The 25,262-nt window shown below is 43.6% G+C and overlaps 1 protein-coding gene across 1 annotated transcript in view; it reads right to left on the minus strand.

Annotated features, from left to right (window-relative positions):
- The window catches only part of shisa4 (shisa family member 4), a 37,569-nt gene extending 22,695 nt beyond the window's left edge, over positions 1-14,874 (minus strand). The window contains exons 1-2 of the mRNA XM_052035115.1: positions 14,577-14,874; positions 1,267-1,444 (exon numbers count right to left, since the gene is read on the minus strand). Of these exons, the coding sequence (XP_051891075.1) occupies positions 1,267-1,444; positions 14,577-14,874 (476 nt within the window). The remainder of the gene's footprint in view (positions 1-1,266; positions 1,445-14,576) is intronic.
- Between the last annotated feature and the right edge of the window lie 10,388 nt (positions 14,875-25,262).

The raw sequence follows: 25,262 nt of genomic DNA on the forward strand, positions 1-25,262 counted from the left end.
AGAAGTCAGATAAGACGAGGTACTGCAGATGATGGAACCAGGAGGAAAACAAACTGCTGGAAGAATGCAGCAGGTCAAGTAGCATCTGTGGAGACAAAGGGATGGTTGACGTTTTGGGTCAAGACCCAGCATCAGGACCAAGAATGTAGAGGGAATACGGCCACAATATCAAGTGAAGGAGAGGCAAGACAGGCTGGTAGGTGATAGGTGGAACTGTTGGGGGGGGGGGGTGGAGGGTGGAGGAGATGATGGGCAGATGGAGCCCGATGGGGAAGGGGGAGGGGAATTTGGAGACAGAGACTGGGAGGCAATAGGTGGAACCTGATAAGGGAGGGATGATGGGCAGGTGATCAGAAAGGTGAAACCCAAGTAGATTAGTATGTGGGTGATGGGCACAAGGAACCAGGTAGAAGAGGGTGATGGGTCTAGGTAATGAGGAGAGGGGAGGGTTGGGAAAGGTGAACAAAGGGAGAGAGATCAATCTGTCTGCCATTATAAACAATAAACCTTGACAATCCAATTAATTCAACCCATGTGTTCACTATCAGTCAGGAGGCTGATAATAAGAGAGAAACTGCAGATGCTGGAAATCAGAAATAAGAACAAAAAAAGCTGGAAACACTCATCAGGTCAGACAGAAGCAGTGAAAAGAAAAAAAACTGAGCAAGTGTTTCAGATCCAAGACCCATTGTCAGAAATGGGAAAGAGAGAAAACAAGTCAGCTTTAAATTGTAGAGGGATTGTTGAGGAATGGGATGGGTAGGACGATGGGGATATCAGGACTGGGAAAGAGAGAAAGTATCAGAGATTTTCCTTCTGTCCTATCTATCCATCCCCCACGCTCCTGCAACTTAAAGCTAATTTGTTTTCTCTCTTTCTCCGTTATGGCGAAGAATCTTCAACCTGAAATGTTAAGTCTGCTTCTCTTTCCACAGATGCTGCCTGACCTGCTGAGTGTTTCCAGCATTCTAGGTTTTTATTTCAGAGAGTGGATCTCCTGGATGAAGGCCATAACCATTCATTACATGCTTTGAACACCAGAAGTAACAAAGAAATCTACTTTCAGTCTAATTGCTACCAGCCTAAAAATCTCAAAGGCTCCTCCAATCGTTGTTCCTTTCAACAGAGGCATCAATATTTGCAAACTATTACACCGAAAGCGAAAGCAGAGTTTACTTACAACCTTCTGCCGTAAGCAACAGCTGACCTTTCAGGGTACATATCTCTTCAGTATTAATTGGAATAGAAAAGACGACAGAGACTGACCTGATGTTCGTGGTTACACAGTACTTCTGTTGTCTTTCAGTGATCATTTGCAATGGATCCAGGCAGCAATAACGGTGTGTGCAGTTTCCACAGCAGAACTGAAAGAATGAGCAGTCAAAGCCAACATGCCACATTCCTTGTTTGTCGGTATACCACAAGCAGTCATTGTCTGCAGACACTGGAAAAAAAGGACAACATAATAGCAATGGAAAGGAAAAGGATCAAATATATATGCAGTGTTCATTACAGACAAAATCTGGGAATAGATACAAAGGTGTTTGAAAAAAAATCAGAGCTTTTGTTCCAAAAAAAAGTTGATTTTTATCTTTTTAATCAAAAAAAGTTCTATAGATTCTTTTGATGTGGTTAATTCCCTCACAGATAAATAATGAACAAAATAATCACTCAGAGCTTTCGAGATAAACTGCTACCTGATAGGATGCAGGAAAATGATTAACATAATACTTCACTTATATGGCTATCGTCAAAAAGGTTCTGGTATTTCTGATATTTGAGATCTTGTTAAGTTTTCGCAAGTGCAATCTTTAAGTTAGAGAACAAAAGCGTAAAGAAATAAAGGACGATCTAAGAAATTTAATACTATTCAAAAGCTTTAACAAAACACACATTCAGCCAGATAAGTGAAGCCTGCTTTTTACATTGAGGGCAGGAGTCTGAGCCTTTGATCTTGTCCACCTGTACGGGTGTTTAGTGCATGCTCAGACACAAGTACAGCCTGTAGGGACAAGGGACAATCCAACCATGGCACTGTGGTATTCAGGAAGTGTGGGGAGGTTGAACAATATATTCGAGGGATAGATATTGTTCCATGCAATTGTGAACAAGTGTCCCAAAATCTGCATTGCCTACCTTGTGCCAGGACTGACATCTCCTCAGGCTGAAGAGGAACCTAGAATGGAAAGGGGCGGATCCAGCTGTGGTCCATGTGGGAACCAGTGACATTGGTTAAACTAAGAGAAAGGTGCTATGGAGGGAGTACGAGTCTAAATTAACAAGCAGAATTACAAATTACTACCTCAAACACATGTGTATTGACAGGATCAAACAGATCAGAGGCAGGTTTGTGGCTCAAAGTGCAGTGTAGGAAAATGGGGCACAGGCAGCACTCTTGGGAAAAGAGCTGTTCTACTGGGCTTCACTTAAATTGTCAGGGGTTGCAGACAACACACTAAATTGTTTGATGATGAGGGAAAACTTCTGAAATTTAAAGAGATGACAAGATGATAGTGCAGTATACTGAGCGCAAAATATGATAGGAAGGGACAGTGCATATAACAACTACATAAAAAGAGGGCAAAATGGAAACAGGTCAAAGTTAAAGGCTCTCTTAATAAACAAAGCAATTGTAGCAATATATATGCATCAGTGGCATAACTAGATACAATTGGCTTTGATCTAATAGCCAGTGCAGAGACTTAGTTGTAAGGTGACCTGGAGTACAATGTACAGTTTTGGTCTCTTCATCTGAATCAGGATAAACTTTGTCTTAGCAGTGGTGCAGTATGGGTTCACCGAGTTAATTTGTGGAATGAGGAAAACGTCTTATGAGGATCCTGTGATTCATAAATAGGGGCAAGGAGTACAAAAGTCGGTATGTTATATTGAGCCGATATAAAACTGTTATTAGCTGACAGCTGGAACATTGTGTCCCTCATACGATGAGATGGTCTCTGACCTCACGATCTACCTTGTTGTGACCTTGCATCTTATTGCACTGCACTTTCTCTGTAGCTGTGACACTTTACTCTGTACTGTTATTGATTTTACCTGCACTACCTCAATGCACTTTGTACTAACTCAATGTAACTGCACTGTCTAATGAACTGACCTGTACGATTGGTATGCAAGAAAAGTTTTTCACTGTACCTCGGTACAAGTGACAATAATAAACCAATACCAATACCAAATATGGTCGCCTAATTTGTCTTGGATTCTGCGGTGAATCTGATCGTCTCAAAATCCAAGATCCAAGCAGCAATTCCCCAGCATTTACCCCATCAGATCTGGGCTTCAATATCTACCACTAATCTTATTACAGACCAGTATTGCCTATAGTACTACTTGTCACATTAATATTTATAATTGAAACACGATGTAAATTGTTGCCTGCTATAGTTTGTATATCAACAAACAACTCACTCAAAATACTCAGAGAAAAACCTGATTTTTCTCTTTGTAACTTAAATTTCTTTTGTTCAACATTATAAAAAAAACTTGCAAAATTCCTCTCTCAATTAGCATCATTAATTTTATTCATGGAATATCTTTTAAGGGGAGGTGAGAGGGCCAGCCCCAGGTTGGGGGGACAGAGAAGCAGCCCCTGTGGGAGGGGTGAAAGAATACACGGGAGACTGGATTGCGTGGGACCACCAGGAAAGGTGTTGCACTTGGGCACTAATGCTGTTGCAGGAGTGTTTGCATTGGGGGAAGGTTTGCATGGGAGATGAGTGTGCTATTGTGGGGAAGTGGACATGAGTTGGGGGGGAGGGGCAAAGTTTATGTTTACGTTAGGGGTTTGTGGGCAGAAAGAGTTACATATAGGAAAGAATGGAGTTTAGAGGGAGTGGATGCAGAGGCAGAATTGTGTCATAGTTGAGCGTTATGTCAGGTGTACGTGGAGGGCTTGTATTGCAGGGGGAGAGTATATTTGGGCTAGAGGGACATGATGGAAACGGTAGGCATTAGTGGTTTACATGGAGGAGGGTCTGTGTCAGAGAAGGGGTTAAGTAGGGAGATGGGTTGTTTGGGCGATGGAAGAAACGTAATGGATAGTGGGTGCATGGGAGTGAGTTTGTGGGAGAGGAATGTGGGGGAGGGAGTTTCTAAAGTCATTACAGGTCAGAAGGTGGCCATTCAGTCCATCCAGTTCTCTGCCTGGAAGTCTTTGTGTTCAGAAGAGAGATTGTACAATGACAGGGGTTTGTGTGGGTGGGATGCCTCATCAGGTCCATGCATAGAGAACCCTGCATAGCAGTCACAACAGGAGCAGGCCAAGGGGCTCCTCCAGCCTGCCCTGCCATTGAATATGATGATGGCTGATCTATGCTGGCCTCAACTTCTCTTCTGTACCTGTTCCCCATAACCCTCAATTCCTTTCAAATATTTATCTAACTCCACCTTAACTATATCTAACGATCTGGCTTCTACCGCCCTTAGAGACAGAGAATCCCAGAGATTCACAACTCTCTGAGAAGAAATTCCTATGCACCTCAGTTTTAAATGACTGGCCCTTTGTCTGTGACTCTCCCACTAGTGAAAACATCTTAACATTTTTCCTGTCAAGCCCCCTTAAGATCTTGTGTATTTGAATAAGATCCCCCCTCATTCTTCTAAACTCCATGAAATACAGCCCCAAACCGTGCAGCCTCTCATGATAGGGCAACCCTTTCATTCCAGGAATTAGCCTGGTGAAACTCCTTCGGACTGCTCGCAATGCTACTGGTATTAGTAATGGTTTATTATTGTCACTTGTACTGAGGTACAGTGAAAAACTTGTCTTGCATACCGTTGGTACAGATCAATTCATTAAACAGTGCATTGAGGTAGTACAGGGTGAAAACAATAACAGAATATAGAGTAAAGTGTCACAGCTACAGGGAAGTGCAGTGCAGGTAGACAACAAGGTGCAAGGTCAAACAAGGTGGATTGTGAGCTCAAGAGTCCATCTCATCATATAAGGGAACCGTTCAATAGTCTTGTCACAGTGGGGTAGAAGCTGTCCTTGAGCCTGGTGGTATGTGCCCTCAGGCTCCTGTATCTTCTGCCTGATGGGAGTAGAGAAGAGAGAATGACCCGGGTGGGTGGGGTCTTTAATTATGCTGGCTGTTTCATCTAGGCAGCGAGAGGTATAGACAGTGTTCATGGAGGGGAGGCTGGTTTCCGTAATGCACTGGGCTGTGTCCACAACTCTCTGCAGTTTCTTGTGGTCCCGGGCAGACCAGTTGCCATACCAAGCAGTGGTGCATCCAGATAGGATGCTTTCTATGGTGCATCGACAAAAGTTGGTGAGCGTGAAAGGGGACATGCTAAATTTATTTAGCCTCCTGAGGAAGCAGAGGCACTGGTGAGCTTTCTTGGCCATGGCGTCTATGTGGTTGGACCAGGACAGGCTATTGGTGATGTTTACTCCTAGGAACTTGAAGCTCTCAAACCTCTCAACCTCAGCACCAATTATGTAGACAGGTGCATGTGCACCACCCCCTTTCCTGAAGTCAATGACCAGCTCTTTTGTTTTGCTGACATTGAGGGAAAGGTTGTTGTCATAACACCAAGCTCTCTATCTCCTTACTGTACTCCGACTCATCATTATTTGAGATATGGCCTACTACAGTCGTATCATCTGCAAACTTGTAGATGGAGGTAGAGCAGAATCAGACCACGCAGTCATGACTATATAGGTAGAGTAGAAGGCTGAGGATGCAGCCTTGTGGGGCACCAGTGTTGAGAATAATAGTACTGGAGGTGTTGCTGCTTATCCTCACTGATTGCAGTCTCTAGGTCAGACCTTTTTCCTTTTTTTTACTGTATCCTTTTTTAAGTAAGGGGACCAAAACTGTGCACAGTTTTCCAAGTGTGACCTCATCATACCCTGTACAACTGTCACAAAACTTCACTATTTTATCCCCTCACCCCTTCACAATAAATGCCAACATGCTGTTTGCCTTCTTAATTACTTCTTAGACCTGCCTTCTAACTATTTGTGATTCATGTACTCGAAAACCTGGATCCCTCTGAACTTCACTTATTTGCAGTCTCTCTCCCCATTTAGATAATAATCCACTTCTTGATGCCTCTTACTGATGTGCATGTCCCCACATTAAACTCCATTTGTCTGGTTTTCATCCAGTCACTCAAACAATCTGTATCCTATTGCAGAATCACAGTATTCTCATCACAACATGCCCTTCCACCTATTTTTGTAATCATTGGCAAACATGGAAACCTTACATTTTGTTCCATCTTCTGGATCATTAATGTAAATAGTAAACAAATGAATGCCAAGAACTGATCCCTAGGGTACTCCACTAGATACAGCTCCCCAGCCTGAAACAGACTCCAACTCTTTGCTTTGTGGCAGCAAGTTTTCAATCCATACTAACACACTTCTTCCAATACCTTGGCTCTTAATTTCTGCAATTTCTGTGGCAGCTTGTTAATGCCTTTTGGAAATCTAAATGCACTCTACCTATAGGTTCTCCTCTAACAACTCTCCCTATCACATCTCCAAAGAATTCAAACAAGTTTGTCAAACATGACTTACCTTTCATAAAACCATGTTGACTAGGTTTCATTATATTCAGCTTTCCTAAATGAATAGTTATTTCCTTTTTGATTATCAATTCTAGCATCCTGCCATCTGCAGATATTAAACTAACTGGCCTATAGTTCTCTGCTTTCTGTCTTCCGTTTTGAACAAGGGAGTCACATGGACTGTTTTCCATTCAAGAATTTAGAAAGTTTTGAAAATTTTCAATCAATGGGTCCACTGTCTCTGCAGCCACTTTAAAATGCTTGGGCTCAGGTGATTTGTTTGCCTCTAGCTCCGCAAGTCCCTCTAATTCTTTATCCCCCATGATTGGGAGTTTTACAATTTCTTCTATGTTATTTGAAATTAGCCCATCTGTTGTCTTAGGGACTTTTTGTAGTGTCCTCCACAGTGAAGACCAAATCAAAAAGTTGATTTAACATATATGACATTACTGTTTCTTATTACTGATTCACCAGCCTCATTCTCTAGAGGTCCTACACTAACCCAGCTGCCTTCTTCATATGTTTTCACCAATAGAAACTCGCCCCACCTTCTGACCTCATATCCCACCCCCAGCCCACACAATACACTTCTTTCTCCTCCCCTCTTTCCCAAGATCCCCCCCTCCCCTCACCCCACTCCCATTACCCTCCTCTCCCTCTTCTGACCCCAATCCTTGCCCCAGCTCCAACCCCTGCCAGGTCTTCACCATCCCCCCGACCTCCCCTCTCTGAAGCTGAGCAGTCAGTCGTCAGCAAAAGGCCTCACCTTTGTACCTGTGGCCACGGCTCAAGGGCCCCTGGGCCCAGCATGACGTGGAGTTATTTTTCCTTCGCCTCCGCCTCTATTTCTTTGGCAAGGAGTCCTCAGTCCCGACTGATGATCCCTTCTCACGTCTCCAAAACTCCCCTTCCTCTTGGGCACCCCCCTCTGGGTCTTTTACCCTCTCTCGACCTTTTCATCTACAATTGCTGCCATGACATCAACTGCCTCGACTTCTCCACTCCCTTGACTTGCTCTAACCTCACCCCCTCCAAATGTGAAGCCCTCCATTCACTTTGCACCAATCACAACCTAGTCATTGAACCCATAGACAAGGGTGGTGCTGTTGTAGTCTGGCAGACTGACCTCTACCTTGCGGAGGCCAGATGACAGATCTCGGATACCTCCACTTACCAACCCCTGGACGATGACCCCGCCAGCAAACACCAGGGATTGTCGCGGATCTCATTACTTCGGAAGATTTCCCTCCAGAGCCTCTAACCTGATAGTGCCCCAACCCCACACTTCCCAATTCTACCTCTTACCCAAGATCCACAAACAGGACTGTCCTGGGAGGCCCATTGTTTCTGCCTGGTCTTGCCCCACTGAAGTTATTTCCTCATGCCTCGACTCCATCCTGTCTCCCTTTGTCCAGTCCCTTCCCACCTACCTCCGGGACACCTCGCATGCCCTCCCAACATTGGGACAACTTCCGATTCCCCAGCCCAGAATGCCTCATTTTTACTATGGATGTCCTGAATTTGTACACCTCCATCCCCCAACAGGAAGGTCTTAAAGTCCTCTGCTTCTTTCTACAACAAAGATCCAACCAATTCCCCTCCACCCACATCCTCATTTGCCTGGCTAAACTTGTTCTTGCCCTGACGGCTCTCACTTTCTACAAATCAAAGGTGTAGCCGTGGGCACCCACATGGGCCACAGCTATGCCTGTCTTTTTGTCGGCTACGTGGAACAGTCCCTGTTCCAAACCTTCTCCAGTACCACTCCCCAACTCTTTCTCTGCTTCTTGCACCCATGCACAACTCATCAATTTTATCACCTTTGCCAGTCACCAGCAGTCTTTATTTAAGCCTTATTTTCCTCTGCCTCTTACCTGAGCCAGGGAGCTCTGGATTTGTTTGTTCTCTTTTTTGCTCCTCAGGGGAATATGCCTCAACTGCACCTGAACCATTTCGTCATTAAAGGCAGCACATCATTCTGTTCAAGGTTTTCCTGTCAACTTTTGGTTCCATTTTAATTGGGCCAGATCCACTCTCATCCCATTGAAGGTGGCCTGATTCCAATTAATTATTTATATTTTGCATTGGGGAGGATGGAGAAGAGGTTGTGTGGAGCTATTTGCTGATTAGTATTTGTAGGGGAAGAGCTGTTCACTTTAGGAGAAGAATAGCGGACTGCAAAGTTGGAAGGTTTGTGATGGGTATAACTGCATAGGTTAAGGTTAGTCTGTGTAGGAGGAGCATGTTGTATAGTTAATAAGCTGTCTAGGGGAGATGGAAAGGGTTTATGAGGGAGTAGGTTTAGTATGAAGGAAGAGGAAGTGAACAGTGATGGGTTTATGGGGGTTGTTTAAGGGCTGAAAGTTTGTTTGGAGGGGCATCACTGTGGGCAGTGTGTGCTTGTGGTTCAGGATTTTAGATATGTTGTGGGGTTTGCTTGAGCGTGAAGTGTTTTGCTGAATTATCTGGCAGGAGCAGAAATTGGGATCGCATCGAGGGGAGAGGGCTATTTACTGTTATGGAATAATTAGGTGGGGAGAGTTGAATGGTTGGATGGGAGGGATTGTGTTGGGAGTGGGATATTATGTGAAAGGAATCATTGTGCCACAAAGAGTTGTTTATCGTGAGGGCAGGGTGGGAAAGGAGATGTTATTTGGTGGGGGAGGGTTGGTGTTTTGGAAGGTTGTTATACACTAATTACATGCCAATTATATTGTGGGAGAAGTATTTATTTGGGAGCAGGACTATTGTGGGAAGTGATAATGTACTAAATGGATTTGTGTTATGTGGGGAGTGGGTAACAGTGTGAGGAGTGGGTAACAGTGTGAGGAAGGGTTGTGTATTGGTGAGTGGATTATTGTGGGGGTAATGAGGAGAAGGAAAATGTGTGTGGATTAGGTCATGGTATTAGGACATTTGTTCTGTGGGTCAAGCGCTACACAATGGAGAAAGGTTGCATGTTGTGATGGGAGGGTGTGTGTTAGGTGGGGTGTAGGTTGCAGTCTGGGAAGGAGTTGTTTCTGTTTCAGGAGTGTTTGTTTTATACAGGGAGTGGGCTTTGGTGTTGCAGGGTTTCTATATTGTGTAGGAAGGTCAGCTTTATGATGGAGGAGTTTGTGTTATGTGGGGAGTGGGATTTAGAGTGAGAGGAATGTCTCGTGTCAGACATGGTGGTGTTATGGAAAGTATATGTTTGTATGTTTTGGGTGGAACTTTTGGATTAAGTGGAGAGGGCACAATACTGCAGGAAGGGTTTGTATGGATACTCAAACTGTGTTATGTGGAATGGAATTGTTTTATGGATGGGTGAGAGGTTGTGCATTATAGCATGAGGGTACTTTCTGGAGATGAGGTAAAGGAGATTAGAATAAGGGGAAGGACTGTGGGGTGTTATTAATGTTGCAGGAAGGTTAGTTATTGTAAGATAAGGATCTTTATCTTGCGATCCTATTTATGATTGTTATGCAAGGATCTTTATATTATGAGGAGGATGTGGTATTGTGTCTAGTTGTTTTGTGGGGTGAGGCTTTGTGCTATGAGTAGTGTGGGTTTTTGAGCGGTTTATTTTCTCTGTTTTGGAGGAAGAGGTTGTGCTTTGTGGGCTACATTACAGGGAAGGAAAGCATAAAGTGGAAAGGAGCAACAAACAATCTGTTGGAGGAACTCAGCAGGTCAAGTAGCATCCTGGCGAGAGGTCCTGGTGCAGGGTTTCAACCCAAAACTATGACAATTCCTTTCCTCCCACAGATGCTGCTCAACCTTGCTGAGTTCCTCCAGCAGATTTTGTTCCTCCAGATCCCTGCATCTGCAGTCTCTTGTGTCTCCACGTTGGGGAAAAGATCTGCTTTATGTGAGGATTGGGTTCTGGTGTGGCGAGGTGATGTGTAGAGTGCGGAGTAGTTTATGGTGTGGGGAAGTGTGTATTATGAGGACTGAGTCATGGTGTACAGAGTGGATTATTGTGCAGAGTAAAGTATGGTTTGTATTATATAGGGAAGGGGTTGAGGTGTCGGGCAGGGAAGGGGGTTTATTATCACATGCACTGAGATGCAGTGAAAGACAGACTATTCCATACACAAATACATTGAGGTAGTAAAAAGAAAAACAGAATGCAGCATGTAATGTTACAGTTACAAGAAGCTGTAGTACGGCTGACAAAAAGGGACAGGACGAGATAGATTGGGAGATCAAGAGTCCATCTTTAGCATGTGAGAGGTCTGTTTAAGATTCTGATAACAGCAGGATAGAAGCTGTCCTTGAGCCTGGTGGTTATAGTGTAGGGCCGGGTAGTGTTTACATGGGGAAAGGGTTACACGGAGAAAGGGTTACAGTGTAGGGTGGGGAAGGGGTTAAACAGAAAAAGGGTTACAGCGTGGGGCGCGAAAGGGGTCACACAGAAAAAGGGTTACAGTGTGGGGCAGGAAAGGGGTCACACAGAAAAAGGGTTACAGTGTGGGGTGGGAAAGGGGTCACACAGTAAAAGGCTTACAGCATAGGGCAAGGAAGGGGTTAAACAGAAAAAGGGTTACAGTGTGGGCCAAGGAAGGGGTTAAACAGAAAAAGGGTTACAGTGTGGAGCGGGGAAAGGGTCACACAAAAAGGGTTACAGCATAGGGCAGGGAAGAGGTTACACAAAAAAAGGGCTACTGTGTGGGGCAGGATCATGTCTATATAGGGAAGGGGCATGGTGTAGGGAGGAATTTATGGGGGAGTGGAAGGAGGAAATCTAGTGTTACATAGGGAGTGGGGTTATGGTGTAGGGCAGGGTAGTGCTCTGTGGGGTGGGCAGGGTTTGTATGGGGCAGGGAGGGGGCAGAGTGTGTGGGGAGGGCAGGGTTTGTAGGGGGCAGGGTGGGGGTCGCATTGGGTGTTTTTCGGATTACCAGCAGTCCCTGGGCTTCTCCAGAATACAGATGCTGCAGGTGTGACAGAGGTAGAGGTAAGCGAGGAGGGGGTGCTTTTTTGACAAGGGAGGATGTTGCAGCAGTGCTTACAGATGACATTCTTGGGGGATCATCCAGTGAGGCCATATGGGTAGAACTTAGAAAAAAGGGAGGGGCACTCTACTGGGTCTATATTATAGACCATCCCCCCACCCCCCCAAATCATCAGTGGGAACTTGAGAAGCAGATGTGTTGAGAAATTATTCACAGTTGGAAGAATAATAGGGTCATATTAGTGGGAGATTTTAATTTCCCCGGTATTGAATGGGCTACCCAGAGTGTTAAGGGCTTGGGCAGGGTGGAATTTGTGAAATGTGTCCAGGTAAGTTTCTTGAGTCAATATATTGAGGGCCCTACTCGGGATGGTACAATACTGGACCTCCTCTTAAGGAACAAGGCAGTGCAAGTAACTGAAGCGGCAGTAAGTGAGCACTTTGGCTTTAGTGACCATAATTCTACTAATTCTAAGATAGTGATGGAAAAGGATAGGACAGGTCCACAGGTCAGGGTCCTAAACTGGAGCAGGGCTAATTTTGGGGGAATTAGGCAGGATCTAGCAGAGGTTGATTAGAAAAGCCTATTTTAAGGGAAAGGAACGAATGACAAGTGGGAGGCATTTAAAAGTATGATACCAAGAGTTCGGCATCAGCATGTTTCTGTTGGGGTGAAGGGTAAACCTGACAAGTTTAGACAACCCTGGCTGACGAGAGATACTGAGGCTCTTGTCAAGAAAAAGGAGGAAACATACATTGGGTTTAGGAAGTCGGGGATGAGCGAGTCCCTTGATGACTATAAAAGGATTAAAAATACTCTTAAGAGGGAAATCAGGAGGGCAAAGAGAGGGTATGAGATGGATCTAGCAGGCAAGGTTAAGTAAAATTCCAAGAGGTTGTATGACATATTAAGAGTAAAAGAGTGGCAAGCGAGAGAGTAGGTCCCCTTAGAGATCAGCAGGGCCACCTATGTCTCAAGCTGCAGGAGAAGGGTGGGATTTTTAATGAATGTTTTTCCTGTGTTTACTGAGAAGAAAGTCATGGTTGCTCAAGAGATAAGGGAAACAAGTGGAGATGTTTTGGAGAACATTCATATAATTGGGCAGGAGGTATCTGCAGCCCTCCAATGCACTAAGGTGCATGAATCCCAGGGCCTGACTGAGAGCATCCTCTGACTTTGTGGGAGGCTAGAGAAGAAATTGTGGAGGCCCTTGTGAAGATAATTGCTTCACTATTAACCACTGGTGAAGTTCCTAAAGACTGGAAGGTGGCTAATGCCGTTCAATTGTTTAAGAAGGGTACTAAGGACAAGCCAGGGAACTACAGGCCGGTCAGCCTGACATTCATGGTGGGGAAGTTACTGGAGGAATTCTGAGGGACAGGATTTACCAGCATTTGGATAGACAGTCTGATTAGGAGGAGTCAGCGTGGCTTTGTGCATGGGAAGTCATGTTTGACGAATCTTTTAGTGTTTTTTTTGAATAGGTAACCAAAAGGGTAAACGAAGTTAAGGCAATGGACGTTGTCCATTTGGAATTTAGCAAGGCCTTCAATAAGGTCCTGCATGGCAGGCTGGTCAGGAAGGTTAGGTCTCATGGGATCCAGTGAGAGCTGGATTCAAAATTGGCTCAAGGTAGGAAGCAGAGGGTGGTGGTTGAAGATTGTTTCTCAGAATGGAGGCTGGTGACAAGTGATGTGCCACAGGGGTCGGTGTTATTTGTTATTTATATAATTGAGTGGGATGTGAATGCACAAGGCTTGATCAGTAAATTTGCAGATGACACAAAATTAGGAGGTGTTGATGATAGTGAAGAAGGTTACTGTATATTACAGGGAGATCTTGATCAGTTAGGGAAGTGGGCTGAGGAGTGGCAAATGGATTTCAATACAGATAAGTGTGAGGTAATGCATTTTGGAAAGTCAAACCAGCGTAGGATTTGTACTATGAACGGTAGGGCACAAGGGAGTGTAATGGAACAGAGGTATCCAGGAGTACAAGTGCATAGTTCGTTGAAAGTGGCATCACAGGTAGATGGTGATGAAAAAGGTGTTTAGCATGCTGGCCTTCATCAGTCAGGGCATTGAGTATAGGAGTTGGAACACTATGTTGTAGTTATATAAGTTGTTGGTGGAGCCACACCTGGAGTACTGTGTACTGTTTTGGTCACCCCGTTATAGGAAAGATGTGGTTAAACTGGAAGAAAAGTGCATAACTGCACTGTGTAATGAATTGACCTGTACGATCGGTTTGTAAGACAAGCTCTTCACTGTACCTCAGTACAAGTGACAATAATAAACCAATACTAATACCAGCACGTTGGCAGGACTAGAGGGTCTGAGTTATCGGGAGAGGTTGGCCAGGCTAAGTCTCTATTCCTTTGAACTTTTTAAATTTAAATTTTTTAAAAAATGTTATTTACAGCGTGGTAACAGGCCCTTCCGGCCCAACGAGTCTGCGCCACCCATTTTAAACCCAATTAACCTACCCGTACATCTTTGCAATGTGGGAGGAAACCGGAGCACCCGGAGGAAACCCACGCAGACACGGGAGAACGTACAAACTCCTTACAGACAGCGACGGGAATTGAACCCCGACCGCCGGCGGTGGAATAGCGTCGCGCTAACCGCTACGCTACCGTGGGGCAACCTTATAAAATTATGAGAGGTATCAATAAGGTGGATGGTAACAGTGCTTTCCCCAGGGTAGGGGAGTCCAAAAGTAGGGGACATAGCTTTCCGGTGAGAGGGGAAAGATTTAAAAAAGGTCAGGGGAGGGGAGGGGCAAAATTTTCACCCAGAGGGTGCTGAGTATACGAATGAGCTGCCAGAGGAAGTGGTGGAGGAGGTATAATACTAGCATTTAAGCTCTTGGGTGGGTATAATACTAGCATCGCAGCACTTGGATAGATATAATGCTGTCACCTCAGCACTTGGATAGGTAGATGGAGGGTGGGGCTTGGAGGGATATGAGCCGAACGCAGGAAATTGGGATGAGATGGGTGGACACCGTGGTCGGCCTGGACATGGGTGGAGCGAAGGACCGGTGTCCGCGCTGCACTGCTCTCCCTCTGTGTCCGCTCAAGGCGCCGCGCCCTTTCCTTACCTAGGCCGACGACGAAGAGCGCCGCCAGCAGCGGCCCGCCGGCCCGGACCAGGCCCATTTCCCCCCAACGGAAGACGTGGATCCGCGCGAGCAGCGGAAACGGTGCCCGAAGCCACGGAGCGCGCCCACCCACCCGCCCGCGGGAGCCCGCCCGCCAGCGCGTGCCCGAGAGCGGCGGCGCGCGACCTGCAGGCGATGGAGGGAGCGAGCGAGCGGCAAGTATTTTTAACTCCCCTCCCGACGTACGAGGGGGCCATTCGGCCCGTCGGGTCCACGCTGGCTGTGGGAGCATTCCCATTGGTCCCCTTTCCCAGCCCCACTGGCCATTTCCTCTCGCAGGTCCATCAACCCTCGGTTCTCCTGCCACCCACCTACAGTGGGGGCAGTTGACAGCGGCCAGTTAACCTACCTGCAGGTCTTTGGGATGTGGGTGCAAACCAGAGCACCCGGGGGTGGTGGGGAGTGGGGGAGGATCTTGCATGGTCACAGGGATAATGTGCAAACTCCAGACGGACGGCACCTAAAGTCAGAATCAGCGGCATCACTGACCCCTGCGCCCAGATAGAAAGAGAAAGAGGGAGGTCCCGGGTGACACAAGCTGGGGGAGAGAGACTACTAAGGGGGGGGGGGGGGGGAGAGTGAAAGATGCTGTGAGGGAGTCACTGGGTCACACTAGCTGACACAAGTGTTAGTCTGGGTGAGAGGGACAGGGTGAGTGGGAGTTTAAGAAACTGGGTGAGAGATGCTAGGTGAGTTTGTACGACAAACTGTGGGTGACAGACACAGTCGGAGGTATTGAGTACCTCCAGCATTTTCTGTTTTTTGTATGAAAGATGCCGGACGAGTCTTGGGGTTGCTGATTGAAACAGGTAAAAGTTACCTGGCTACACCAGGTGACAGGCACTGGGTGAGCAGTATTGATGAGGGATGAATATAATTTTGGGGAATTAGGATTAGAGATGCTGTGCGTCACAGGGTGAATATGGGTGCAAGAGAGTGTGAGAGGAGAATTGTGTGACATTGTGATATTGTTTGGCATTAAATGTGAGATGCAGGGTGACACAGAGTGGGGGATAATGGACAAGGGAGACACAGGGATATTGGATCAAGTCTAGTAAGAGACACTAAAAGAAATTGTGTGAGGTTTGTGTGTGTTTCTGGGTGGAAGACAGGATGTGTAAGAGAGTGAGGGTCTGAGAAGGATAGAGGATGAGATTGAGTGAGAGACACGTGTGTGAGAGATTTTGATTAACTATGACTGAGAGATACTGGCTGATTCTCTGCATATAAAATAAATGGGTAAACAACAAAGTGTGAGAGGCACCACATGAGCAATTTTGGGTGAGTAACATTTTTGATGTTGGATGCTAGATGGTGGTTGAATCTGGCTGAGGTGCACAATTTGGCACTAGGTATTTCTGGGTGAGAGATACCAGATTACACTGGTGTGACTCTATTACACTGGGTGCATCTGGCTGAGAAACATTGGGTAAGACATCCTGGGAGAGTCTGGCTGAGAGGTACTGAGTGTGAGATATTGGCTGAGTCTGCTTAAGAGACCTGAGGTGAGTGTGTATGGGTGTGGGATTCTCAGTGAGCAATTCTAGATCAGAGGTCTGGATACATGATCTGTTATGTGGCTCTGTGTAAATGAGGTTGAAGTGAGGCTCTAAACAAATGACCCTGAACAGATGACACAGGAGGAGAACAGTTTGACATTTGCTGAAGAATTGGAAGACATTGGATGCATTTGGGTGAGTGATATTGGTGAAAGCACCTGGGTGAAAGATGCAGCATGGCACTGAGTGAGAGATACTGGGAGATGCTAGATGAGAGGGATTGTATGAAAGATGCTTGTTGAGTCTAAAGTATACTGGGTGAGCAATGCAGGGTAAGTAATGCCGGGTGATTCAAGATGTGAAGTAGTGAGAAAATCTGGCTCAGGGATAGAGCGTAGCAACAGTTGACTTTGGATGAGTGATATTGGTTGGGAGATACTGGGAGAGTGGCTCTGGGTGAGCATTGGTGAATGGGTGATATCAGATGAGTCAAGTTTGATGTTGACTGGGTGACATTGATTGGCTAATATTTGATGAAGGATTGAAAGATTGAATATGAAACCTAGTCATTCAAGGAGGAAAGAAGAGAACCACATGAGAACTTTTGTATTTAGCTGAGTCTGAAACTTTTCAGGTCAATAGCTTCAATTTAACACATGCACAGCCACAACTTTGGATACATGAGCAGTACTCTAGGGATGGATATTTTTTGGATGCTGTGATATCTTCAAACACTCTGGGTTGAACCTTCACTGAGATGCTGTGTGAGTAGGTGACAGAATGTGGGTGACAGACACTGGGTATGAAACTGAAATGTCTGTACTAGTGACACAGGATGAGTCTCGATTAGAGATGCCAGGTGATAATGGGTGACAGAAACTGGGTGACAAATCCTGGATGGCACTGGGTCTGAGATACCAAGTGACACTTGGCGAGTGTGGCTTAGGGATGCCAGGTAACAATGGGAGAGAGATCCTGGATGGCACTGGGTCTGAGGGATACTGGAACTACCTGGGTGGGTAATATTGGTATCTCTGAGTAAGAGATACAGTGTCATGCTGGGTGAGTTGGGATGAGAGATGCTGGGTAAATTGGGCTGAACTGTGTGTGAGACGCTCAGTGGCACAGGGTGAATCTGGGTGAGACACACTGGCTAACACTAGGTGGGAGACCCTGATGGAAAAGGCATGAGTCACTGGGGTAGAGGAGATGATACTAGGTGACAGATTCTGGCTGAGATTAGGTGACTAAGGGGCACTGATTGAAATCCACAAAACAACATATGACAAATTGATTAGATGGAAGATTGAAAATGCTTTCTGTTGACCATTGTTTATGCTTCCATTGTTGCTAAAATGATGGAGTACTTTATACCACGTTTGCAATATCTACACCAAAGCAACATTTTAGATTTAATATTGACCATTTAAATAATAGTTTTGCTCTGCATTTGAAAAGGATCAGCTTCCAAAGCCTCGATTTACAAAATGTTTCACTGAAGCAAATGAATCCATAAATTGAGATCTCCCGTTTGGAATGATGAACAAGGCAACATCTTGCATTGTGATAAGGTGCCCCAAATGAAGCAGTATTACTGGGTAAGTGGTTCCAATTAGCTTGCAAACTTTCATATCACTGGGGATATGTGATTTGATGCAAACTAATGACTACACCAAAGAAAAGATTTCTGTTTGATGATAAATTGTGCCTTTACCATCTCCAAACCAATGGAGTTCTTTATTATCACATTTTGAATATCTCATCAAAATCAGCATATTAGATAATGATGAAACTAGTAAAGGATGCATTTTACCCTTTATATAAAATAAAAGAGTTCAGCAACTCTCGTATCACAAATTGCTTCATTGGAGGGAAATTCCTTCAGGCATTGGAAATGAGCATTGCCAGTAGTAGTTGAGATCCTTCTAGTCATCACAGAGAACTTAAGCTCCAATATACCAGATCTTCAATGGCAGTCAGAGCAACGTATGCCAAATTGTGAGAAGATGTCTTCAATGAAACAGTATTACTCTGTACATGAATCCACATAGTTGACTAAACTACATATTGATTGATTTGTCAGAAGCAAGGTAATACCAAAAGGAAATTTTGTAGTTGACACTTGATTCCTCTTTCATTGTCACTAAAGAGCTGGTGTGCTTTATTCTGAATAACTAGACTAAAAGCAATATCTTATGATGGTCCCTTTAAAACAATGCAGTCTTGATCTTATATGAAAGGAAGTAGGTTATAAATCCTGGCATCACAATCTTTTTCATTTTGGGGGAAATGGATTAATAAATTGAGAATAAGCATTGGTTTTGATGGTACAGACTGTATTAATGTCAAACAAATAAAACGTACTCTGACCAGAAAGATGATCAAAGCAACATTTGACATTGTAATAAGATGGAGCATGTGGATCAATCCAACTATTTTGCAACCTTCATTTGGCTAATCATTTTTATTTAGTGCAATAGTAATACCAAGGAGAAACAATGATGAAACTTTTTTTTAAATGTAGCATTGCTCTATTTAAAACAAAGTAGGTTAGATATCCTAATATAACAAACTGCTTTATTTGAGGGCTACTCCTTCAAACATTGTGATAAAGCTTTGACAGGGATCCTTTTATTCCCCACTAATTAAGTTTGACTCTTGCATCCTAAATTTGCAATTGCAATCAAAGCAGAACTTACATTCTGACTGTCTCTTAAACAAAACAACATTACTATACAAATGAATCCATAGTTAACAAAACTATGTAGGACAAATTGACTGATTTAATGGAAACTACGTAGAACAATGAGGAATTGTTCTTTCCGTTATGGTAGACTATGCTTTCCTTGTGATAAAACAGGATAACTAAATTTGAATAACGACATAAAAGCACCATCGTAGACGATAATAATACTTGCAATTGATGCAGTATTACTCTGTATTTAAAACAAATCTCCTGAGAAACCCTCGCATCGCAAACTGCTTTGAGGGAAATTGCTACAAGCATTGAGCACAGGCGGTAGAGGTACCTTTATCTCCCACCAAATAAATCAGACTACAACAGAGCTGATTGGTAATGAGGATCAAAGCAGCATGTGCATTGTGGACAGGTTTGTTAATGAAGCAGTATTATCATGTAGATCCATCCAAGCAGTTTGCAAATCTTTCATTTGACTAAACAAATGATTTGGCGGAAACAAGTAAAACAAGGAAAAGCTTATTTGTTGATAGTGAATTACACTTCCATCATCTCAAACAGTGGAATGTTTTTTCTCATTTTGAATAATTACACCAAAGCAACGTCACGCATCATGATGCAGCCTTGCTATTCATTTGAAAGGAAGCAGCTTATAAAATGTGACTTCATTCAGGGAAATTGTACAATGAGAACAATCTCTGCTGGTGGTTCTATCAGTCCTCACCAAGTAAGATATGCTCCAGCATACCACATTTGGAATGTCGATCGAAACAACAATTGCAGTGCGATAAGGCATCTCAAATAACACCATGTTGCAACGTAGACAAATCCAAGTACTTTGGCAATCTTTACTTGTCTAAATGATTGATTTAATGAAATCTAGGTAAACCCAGGAGGAAGAACTACCTTGTTTATCACAGCGAGTGCTATGTACCATGATCTGAATCATTACAACAAAGCAACATTGCAGATTATGATGATTCTTCTAAATAACATAGACTTGTTCCTCATGTGAAAGGAAGTAGCTTAACAAAGCATGATTTCACAAAGTCTTGTTGAGGAAAATTAATAAATATATTCAGGATAGGCAATGCTAATAGTGGTAGACTGCACTGGTCTCTAACACAACAGATTTGCAATTAAAGGTCCATCATAAGAACATAAGACATAGGAGCAGAATTAGACCATTCAGCCCATCGAGTCTGCTCTGCCATTCGTTTATGGCTGTTTTTTCCCTCTCAACCCCATTCTCCTGCCTTCTTCCCGTAACTTTGACTCCTTTACGAATCAAGAACCTATCAAACTCTGCTTTAAATATATCCAATGACTTGGCCTCCACAGCTGCCTGTGGCAGTGAATTCCACAGATTCACCACCCTCTGGATAATGAAATTCCTCCTCCATTCTGTTCCAAAGGGACATCCTTCTATTCGGAGGCTGTACCCTCAGGTCCTAGACTCTCGCACTTCTGGAAACATCCTTCCCACATCTGCTCTATCCAGGCCTTTCAATAATTTAAGATATTGCTTTTAGTCTAGTTGCTGCAATCTTACACTGAGATAAACTGTTCTAACTAAAGAGCATTGCTGTTTTCTCGAAGAAAAGTTTGGAAGTCTACTTATCCAAATGGATTCTCTTGGTGTAAATATTTTCAAAGGAAATAAACTCTGCATATAGCAGTTTAGTCTCCTTTAGACCCCATGAAATAAGATAGAGAAACAAAGGACTGCAGATGCTGGAATCTAGATGAAAAACACCATGATGCTGGAGGAACTCAGCAGGCCAGGCAGCATCCGTGGGGAAAAGCAGGCGGTCAACATTTTGGGTCAGGACCCTTCTTCAGGAATGAAGATAGGAAAAGGGGAAGCCCAGTATATAGGAGGGAAAAGCAGAGCAGTGATAGGTGGACAAAAGAGGAGAGGCGCGGTGGGCATAAGGTGGTGATACATAGATGCAGGTAAGAGATAGCGATAGGCAGGTGTGGGGGAGGAGGGGAGAGCAGATCCAACAGGGAATGGGTCAAAGGTAAGGAGAAAGAGGAAAAAAGGTATAAAAAAGAGGCTAGGAAAGGGAAGAAGAGAAGAAGCATGATGGGGGTGGGGGTTACTTAAAGTGGGAGAATTCAATGTTCATGCAGTTAGGCTGCAAGGTTCCAAGATGGAAACTGAGGTGCTGTTCCTCCAGTTTGCACTTGGAATTCTCCTGGCAGTGAAGGAGGCCGAGGACTGACATATCAGTGATGGTGTGGGAGGGGGAGTTGAAGTGACTGGCAACGGGGAGATGCAGATCGTGGTTACAGACAAAGCGCAGGTGTTCTGTGAAACGGTCACATAATCTGCGTTTGGTCTCACCAGTGCAGAGGAGGCCACATAAGATAGACTGCTTCATAATATACTTGCATTGAACTGCACACAGCCACACCTTGCATTGTGATAAACTCTTAATAAAGCAGTATTGCTGTGTAATTGAGAAATATTAGAACACTTCTATAAAAGAAACAATTCATTTGGTGGAAACTACTTCACACTTGGAGAATTAGCTTGGCCAGTGGTGCCATTGACAAGTGATAAACTGACAAACAAAAACCAAATTGACAAAAAAGCATTGCCATAGGCATCTCTTTAAAAAAAAATGCAGTACTTCGTGCTAGATTTGTAATGAACTAAACAGAGCAACATTTTACATTCAGTTTTAAAGTTCCAGCTAATGCAGTATTGCTCTTTACCTGAAGAGGAGTAGATTACAATATCTTTACAACATGTTGATTCATTTGGTGGAATTTCTTCATACATTGGGAATGAGCTTTGCCAATCGCCTCAGAAACTTTTTCACTCAAATTAAGTAAGATGCTGTGCTTCATATTTGATTTGCAAAGAATTAAACAGAGCCACACATTAAATTGGGATAAACTGCTCTATTACAAATCAATTTATTTGAAGGAAATTACTGTTACAATGGGCATTATCTCTTTTAGACCCAATCAGATTTGCAATTAACTGAACAGCAGATGGTATTGAATCCCAAATCTAATACACAGCAGATGGAACTTAATGCAGATAAATGTGAGATAATGCACTTTGGGAGGTCAAATTTTGGTAGGAATATAGAGTAAATTGCAGGGACTTTAGGAGTGTTGAGCTACAGAGAGACCTTGGGGTGTAAGTCCATAGCTCCTTGAAGATTGTGATGCAAGTGGATAGGGTAGTAAAAAAGGAATTTGGTATTCTTGCCTTCACAAGCCGAGGCAATGAGCACAAGATTTGGGATGTCATGTTGCAGCTGTACAAAAATTGGTTAGAGCACACTTAGAATACTATATACAGTTATGTTCACCACATAAGGAAGGATATGGTGGCAATAGAGAGAGTGCTGAAGAGATTCACCAGCATGTCGCCTGGAAAAAGGGCTGTAGTTAAAAGGAGAGATTAGATAGGCTGGGTTTATTCTTACTGAAACATAGGAGGCTGAGGGATGACCATATACAGGGTTATAAAATTGAGAGGCACAGATAGAATAGATGGTCAGAGTATTTTTCCCAGGGCAACTGAACTAGAACTAGAGGGCACAAGTTTAAAGTGAGAGGGGAGAACTGTAAAGCCGATCCAGTGGGTAATCAGAAGGTGCTGAATATCTCAAACAAGCTGCCAGTGGATGTAGCGGAGGCAGTTTCAGTTACAAGGTTTCAAAGGCGTTTGGACAGGTATTTAGATAGGAAAGGCGTAGAGGGATACAAGCCTAATGCAGGCAAATGGGATTAGCATAGATAGGCATTGTGGTCAGCATGGATGAGGTGAACCGTTTCTGTGCTGTACGTTTCTATCATTCTATGAGAGCCACAGCTTGCATAGGGATAAGTAAGTATAGTGAATGCAGAATTGATCTTTACTAGTGTAGAAGACTAGAATGCGTTCAACAATCGAGTGAGTTGCTTGGTGGAAATTACTTCATCCATGGAGAATAAATTTTGCCAATGTGTGTACTGTCTTCATTAGACTCAATCAAATAAGATAGGATGATTCATGCTAGATTTACAATGAACAAAATGGAGCCATGTATTGCATTAGGATAAAGTGTATTGAATAATGCAGTGCTGGTTTGTACATGAAGAGAAGTATATCAGAATACTTGTAACATATTTATTCGCTTGGTAGAAATTATTTCATTCATTGAGAATGAGATTTGCCAATGGTAATATAGACTCCCTTAGACCCAAGCAAATAACATTGGGTGTGTCATACTAAATCTGCAGTTAACTGTACAGAGTTGCATCTTACATTGAGATAAACTTTCCTAACACAGTATTGATCTTTCCTTGAAGAGACGAAAGATTCAAATGTCCCTTATAACAAATCAATTCACTTGATGAAATTTACTTCATATGTGGAGAAGAAGCATTGTTTTTATTTGAGGAGGAGAAGATTAAAATGCTTTTAATTAAAAATTGATGCCTACTACTTCAAACATTGAGAAGGAGCTTTGCCTGTGGTTATATAATCTCCTTCGGTCCTGATCAAATACAATTGGGTACTTCCTGTTTGATTTGAAATGAAGTAAATGGAGTGATATCTTGGAGACACACGAGACTGTAAATGCTGTAGTCTGGAGCAAAAAAACAGACCGCTGGAGGAACTCAGCATGTCGATCAGCATTTATAGAAGCAAAGGGATAGTCAACATTTCATATGGAGACCCTGCATCAGGACTGAGAGTGTAGAGGAGATATAGCCAGTATACAGAGGTGAGAGGGAGGGGTGAGGCAGAGGCTGACAGGTGATAGGTGGAACAAGGTGAGGAGGAGGATATGAGCCAGGTGGCAGGAGGAAGGGATGGAGTTGAGAGGTAGAAGCTGATGGGTGACAGGTAGAGACAGATGAGGAGAAAAAAGGCAGCAGATGGAGCCAGGTGGGGGGAGGGAATGATGGAGGTAGAGACAGAAGCTTAAAGGTGATGTGGACACAAGAGGCTGCAGATGCTGGAATCCGATAAGTAAGGAGGGTGATAAGTAGAACCAGACAAGGGATAAAACCCCAGGGACTGATAGGATCTATCCCAGAATGCTAAGGGAAGCAAGGAGGGAGATTGCTGGGGCCCTGATGGAGATTTTGCATCTTCATTATCCTTATAACAGGTGAGGTACCAGAAGACCAGAGGATATCTAATGTTTTCCCATCTTTAAAAAGAGCAGGAGGAGTAATCCTGGAATCTGTGGACCAGTGAGCCTTACATCAATGGTAGGAAAGTTGTTGGAGTATTGTGTACAGTTTTGGTCACCACACTACAGGAAGGATGTGGTAGTGATAGAGAAAGTGCAGAAGAGATTCACCAGGATGTTGCTTGGAATGGAGGGCTATAATTATAAGGAGAGATTAGATAGGCTGAGTTTACTCTTACTGAAACATAGGAGGCTGAGGGGTGACTTTCTGTAGGTTTATAAAATTATGAGGGGCATAGATAAGGTAGATAGTCAGAAGTCGTTTTGCCAGAGCAGGGTAGTCTAGAACAGGCTGAAGGTTAAAGGGGAGAAATTTAATGGTGATCTGAGGGGTAAGTTTTTCACAATGGTTATATGATCTTTTTACCCAATCAAATGAGAAATGGTGCTGCTTACCTCATTTGTTCACTGACTAAACTGGAGCATATATTGCATTGGGATAAACTGCACTAATTAATGCAGTATTGATGTTTACTTCATGAGAAGTAGATTGGAATGCTTCTTACAAAAATCAATTCATTTTGGTGGAAAATAGTTCATACATTGGAAATGAGCTCATAAATTGCGAATGGCTTCATATTCTTCTTCCAACCCAATAAAATAAGAAAAGGCACTTCTTACCAAGCTTGCAGTCAACTAAGCCAGAGCACGGCTTCCATTGTGATAAACTGTTCTATGAATGCAGTATTGAATTTTACTTCAAGACAAGAGATATCCAATTGATTCACTATGAAGAAATTAGTTCATACATGGAGAACTAATGCTATGAGCTAAACACAGCCATGTCTTTCATTGAGATCAATATTTAAATGAATGCAATATTGATTTTTACTTCATGAGTATTAGCTAAGAATGCATTTTGTGACAAATTCATTCACTTAGAGTCATAGAGTAATACAGGATGGAAACAGGCCCTTTGGCCCAACTCGTCCATGTTAACCAAGATGCCATCTAAGCTAGTCCCATTTGCCCATGTTTGGCCCCTATCCCTCTAAACCTTTCGTATCCATGTTTCTGTCTTTTAAATGTTGTTATTGTACCTGCCTCAACAACTTTTTCTGGCAGCTCGTTCCATATCTATGCACCACCCTCTGTGTGAAGAAGTTGCCCCTCAGCTCCCTTTTAAGTCTTTCCCATGAACCTGTACTCCTAGGTCCTCTGTTCTCTGACACTCTCCGGGGTCCTACATTTCACTGTGAAAGTCCTACTGTGGTTTGAT

The sequence above is a fragment of the Pristis pectinata genome, chromosome 20 (genome assembly GCF_009764475.1).
Source record: "Pristis pectinata isolate sPriPec2 chromosome 20, sPriPec2.1.pri, whole genome shotgun sequence".
Taxonomy (NCBI): domain Eukaryota; kingdom Metazoa; phylum Chordata; class Chondrichthyes; order Rhinopristiformes; family Pristidae; genus Pristis; species Pristis pectinata.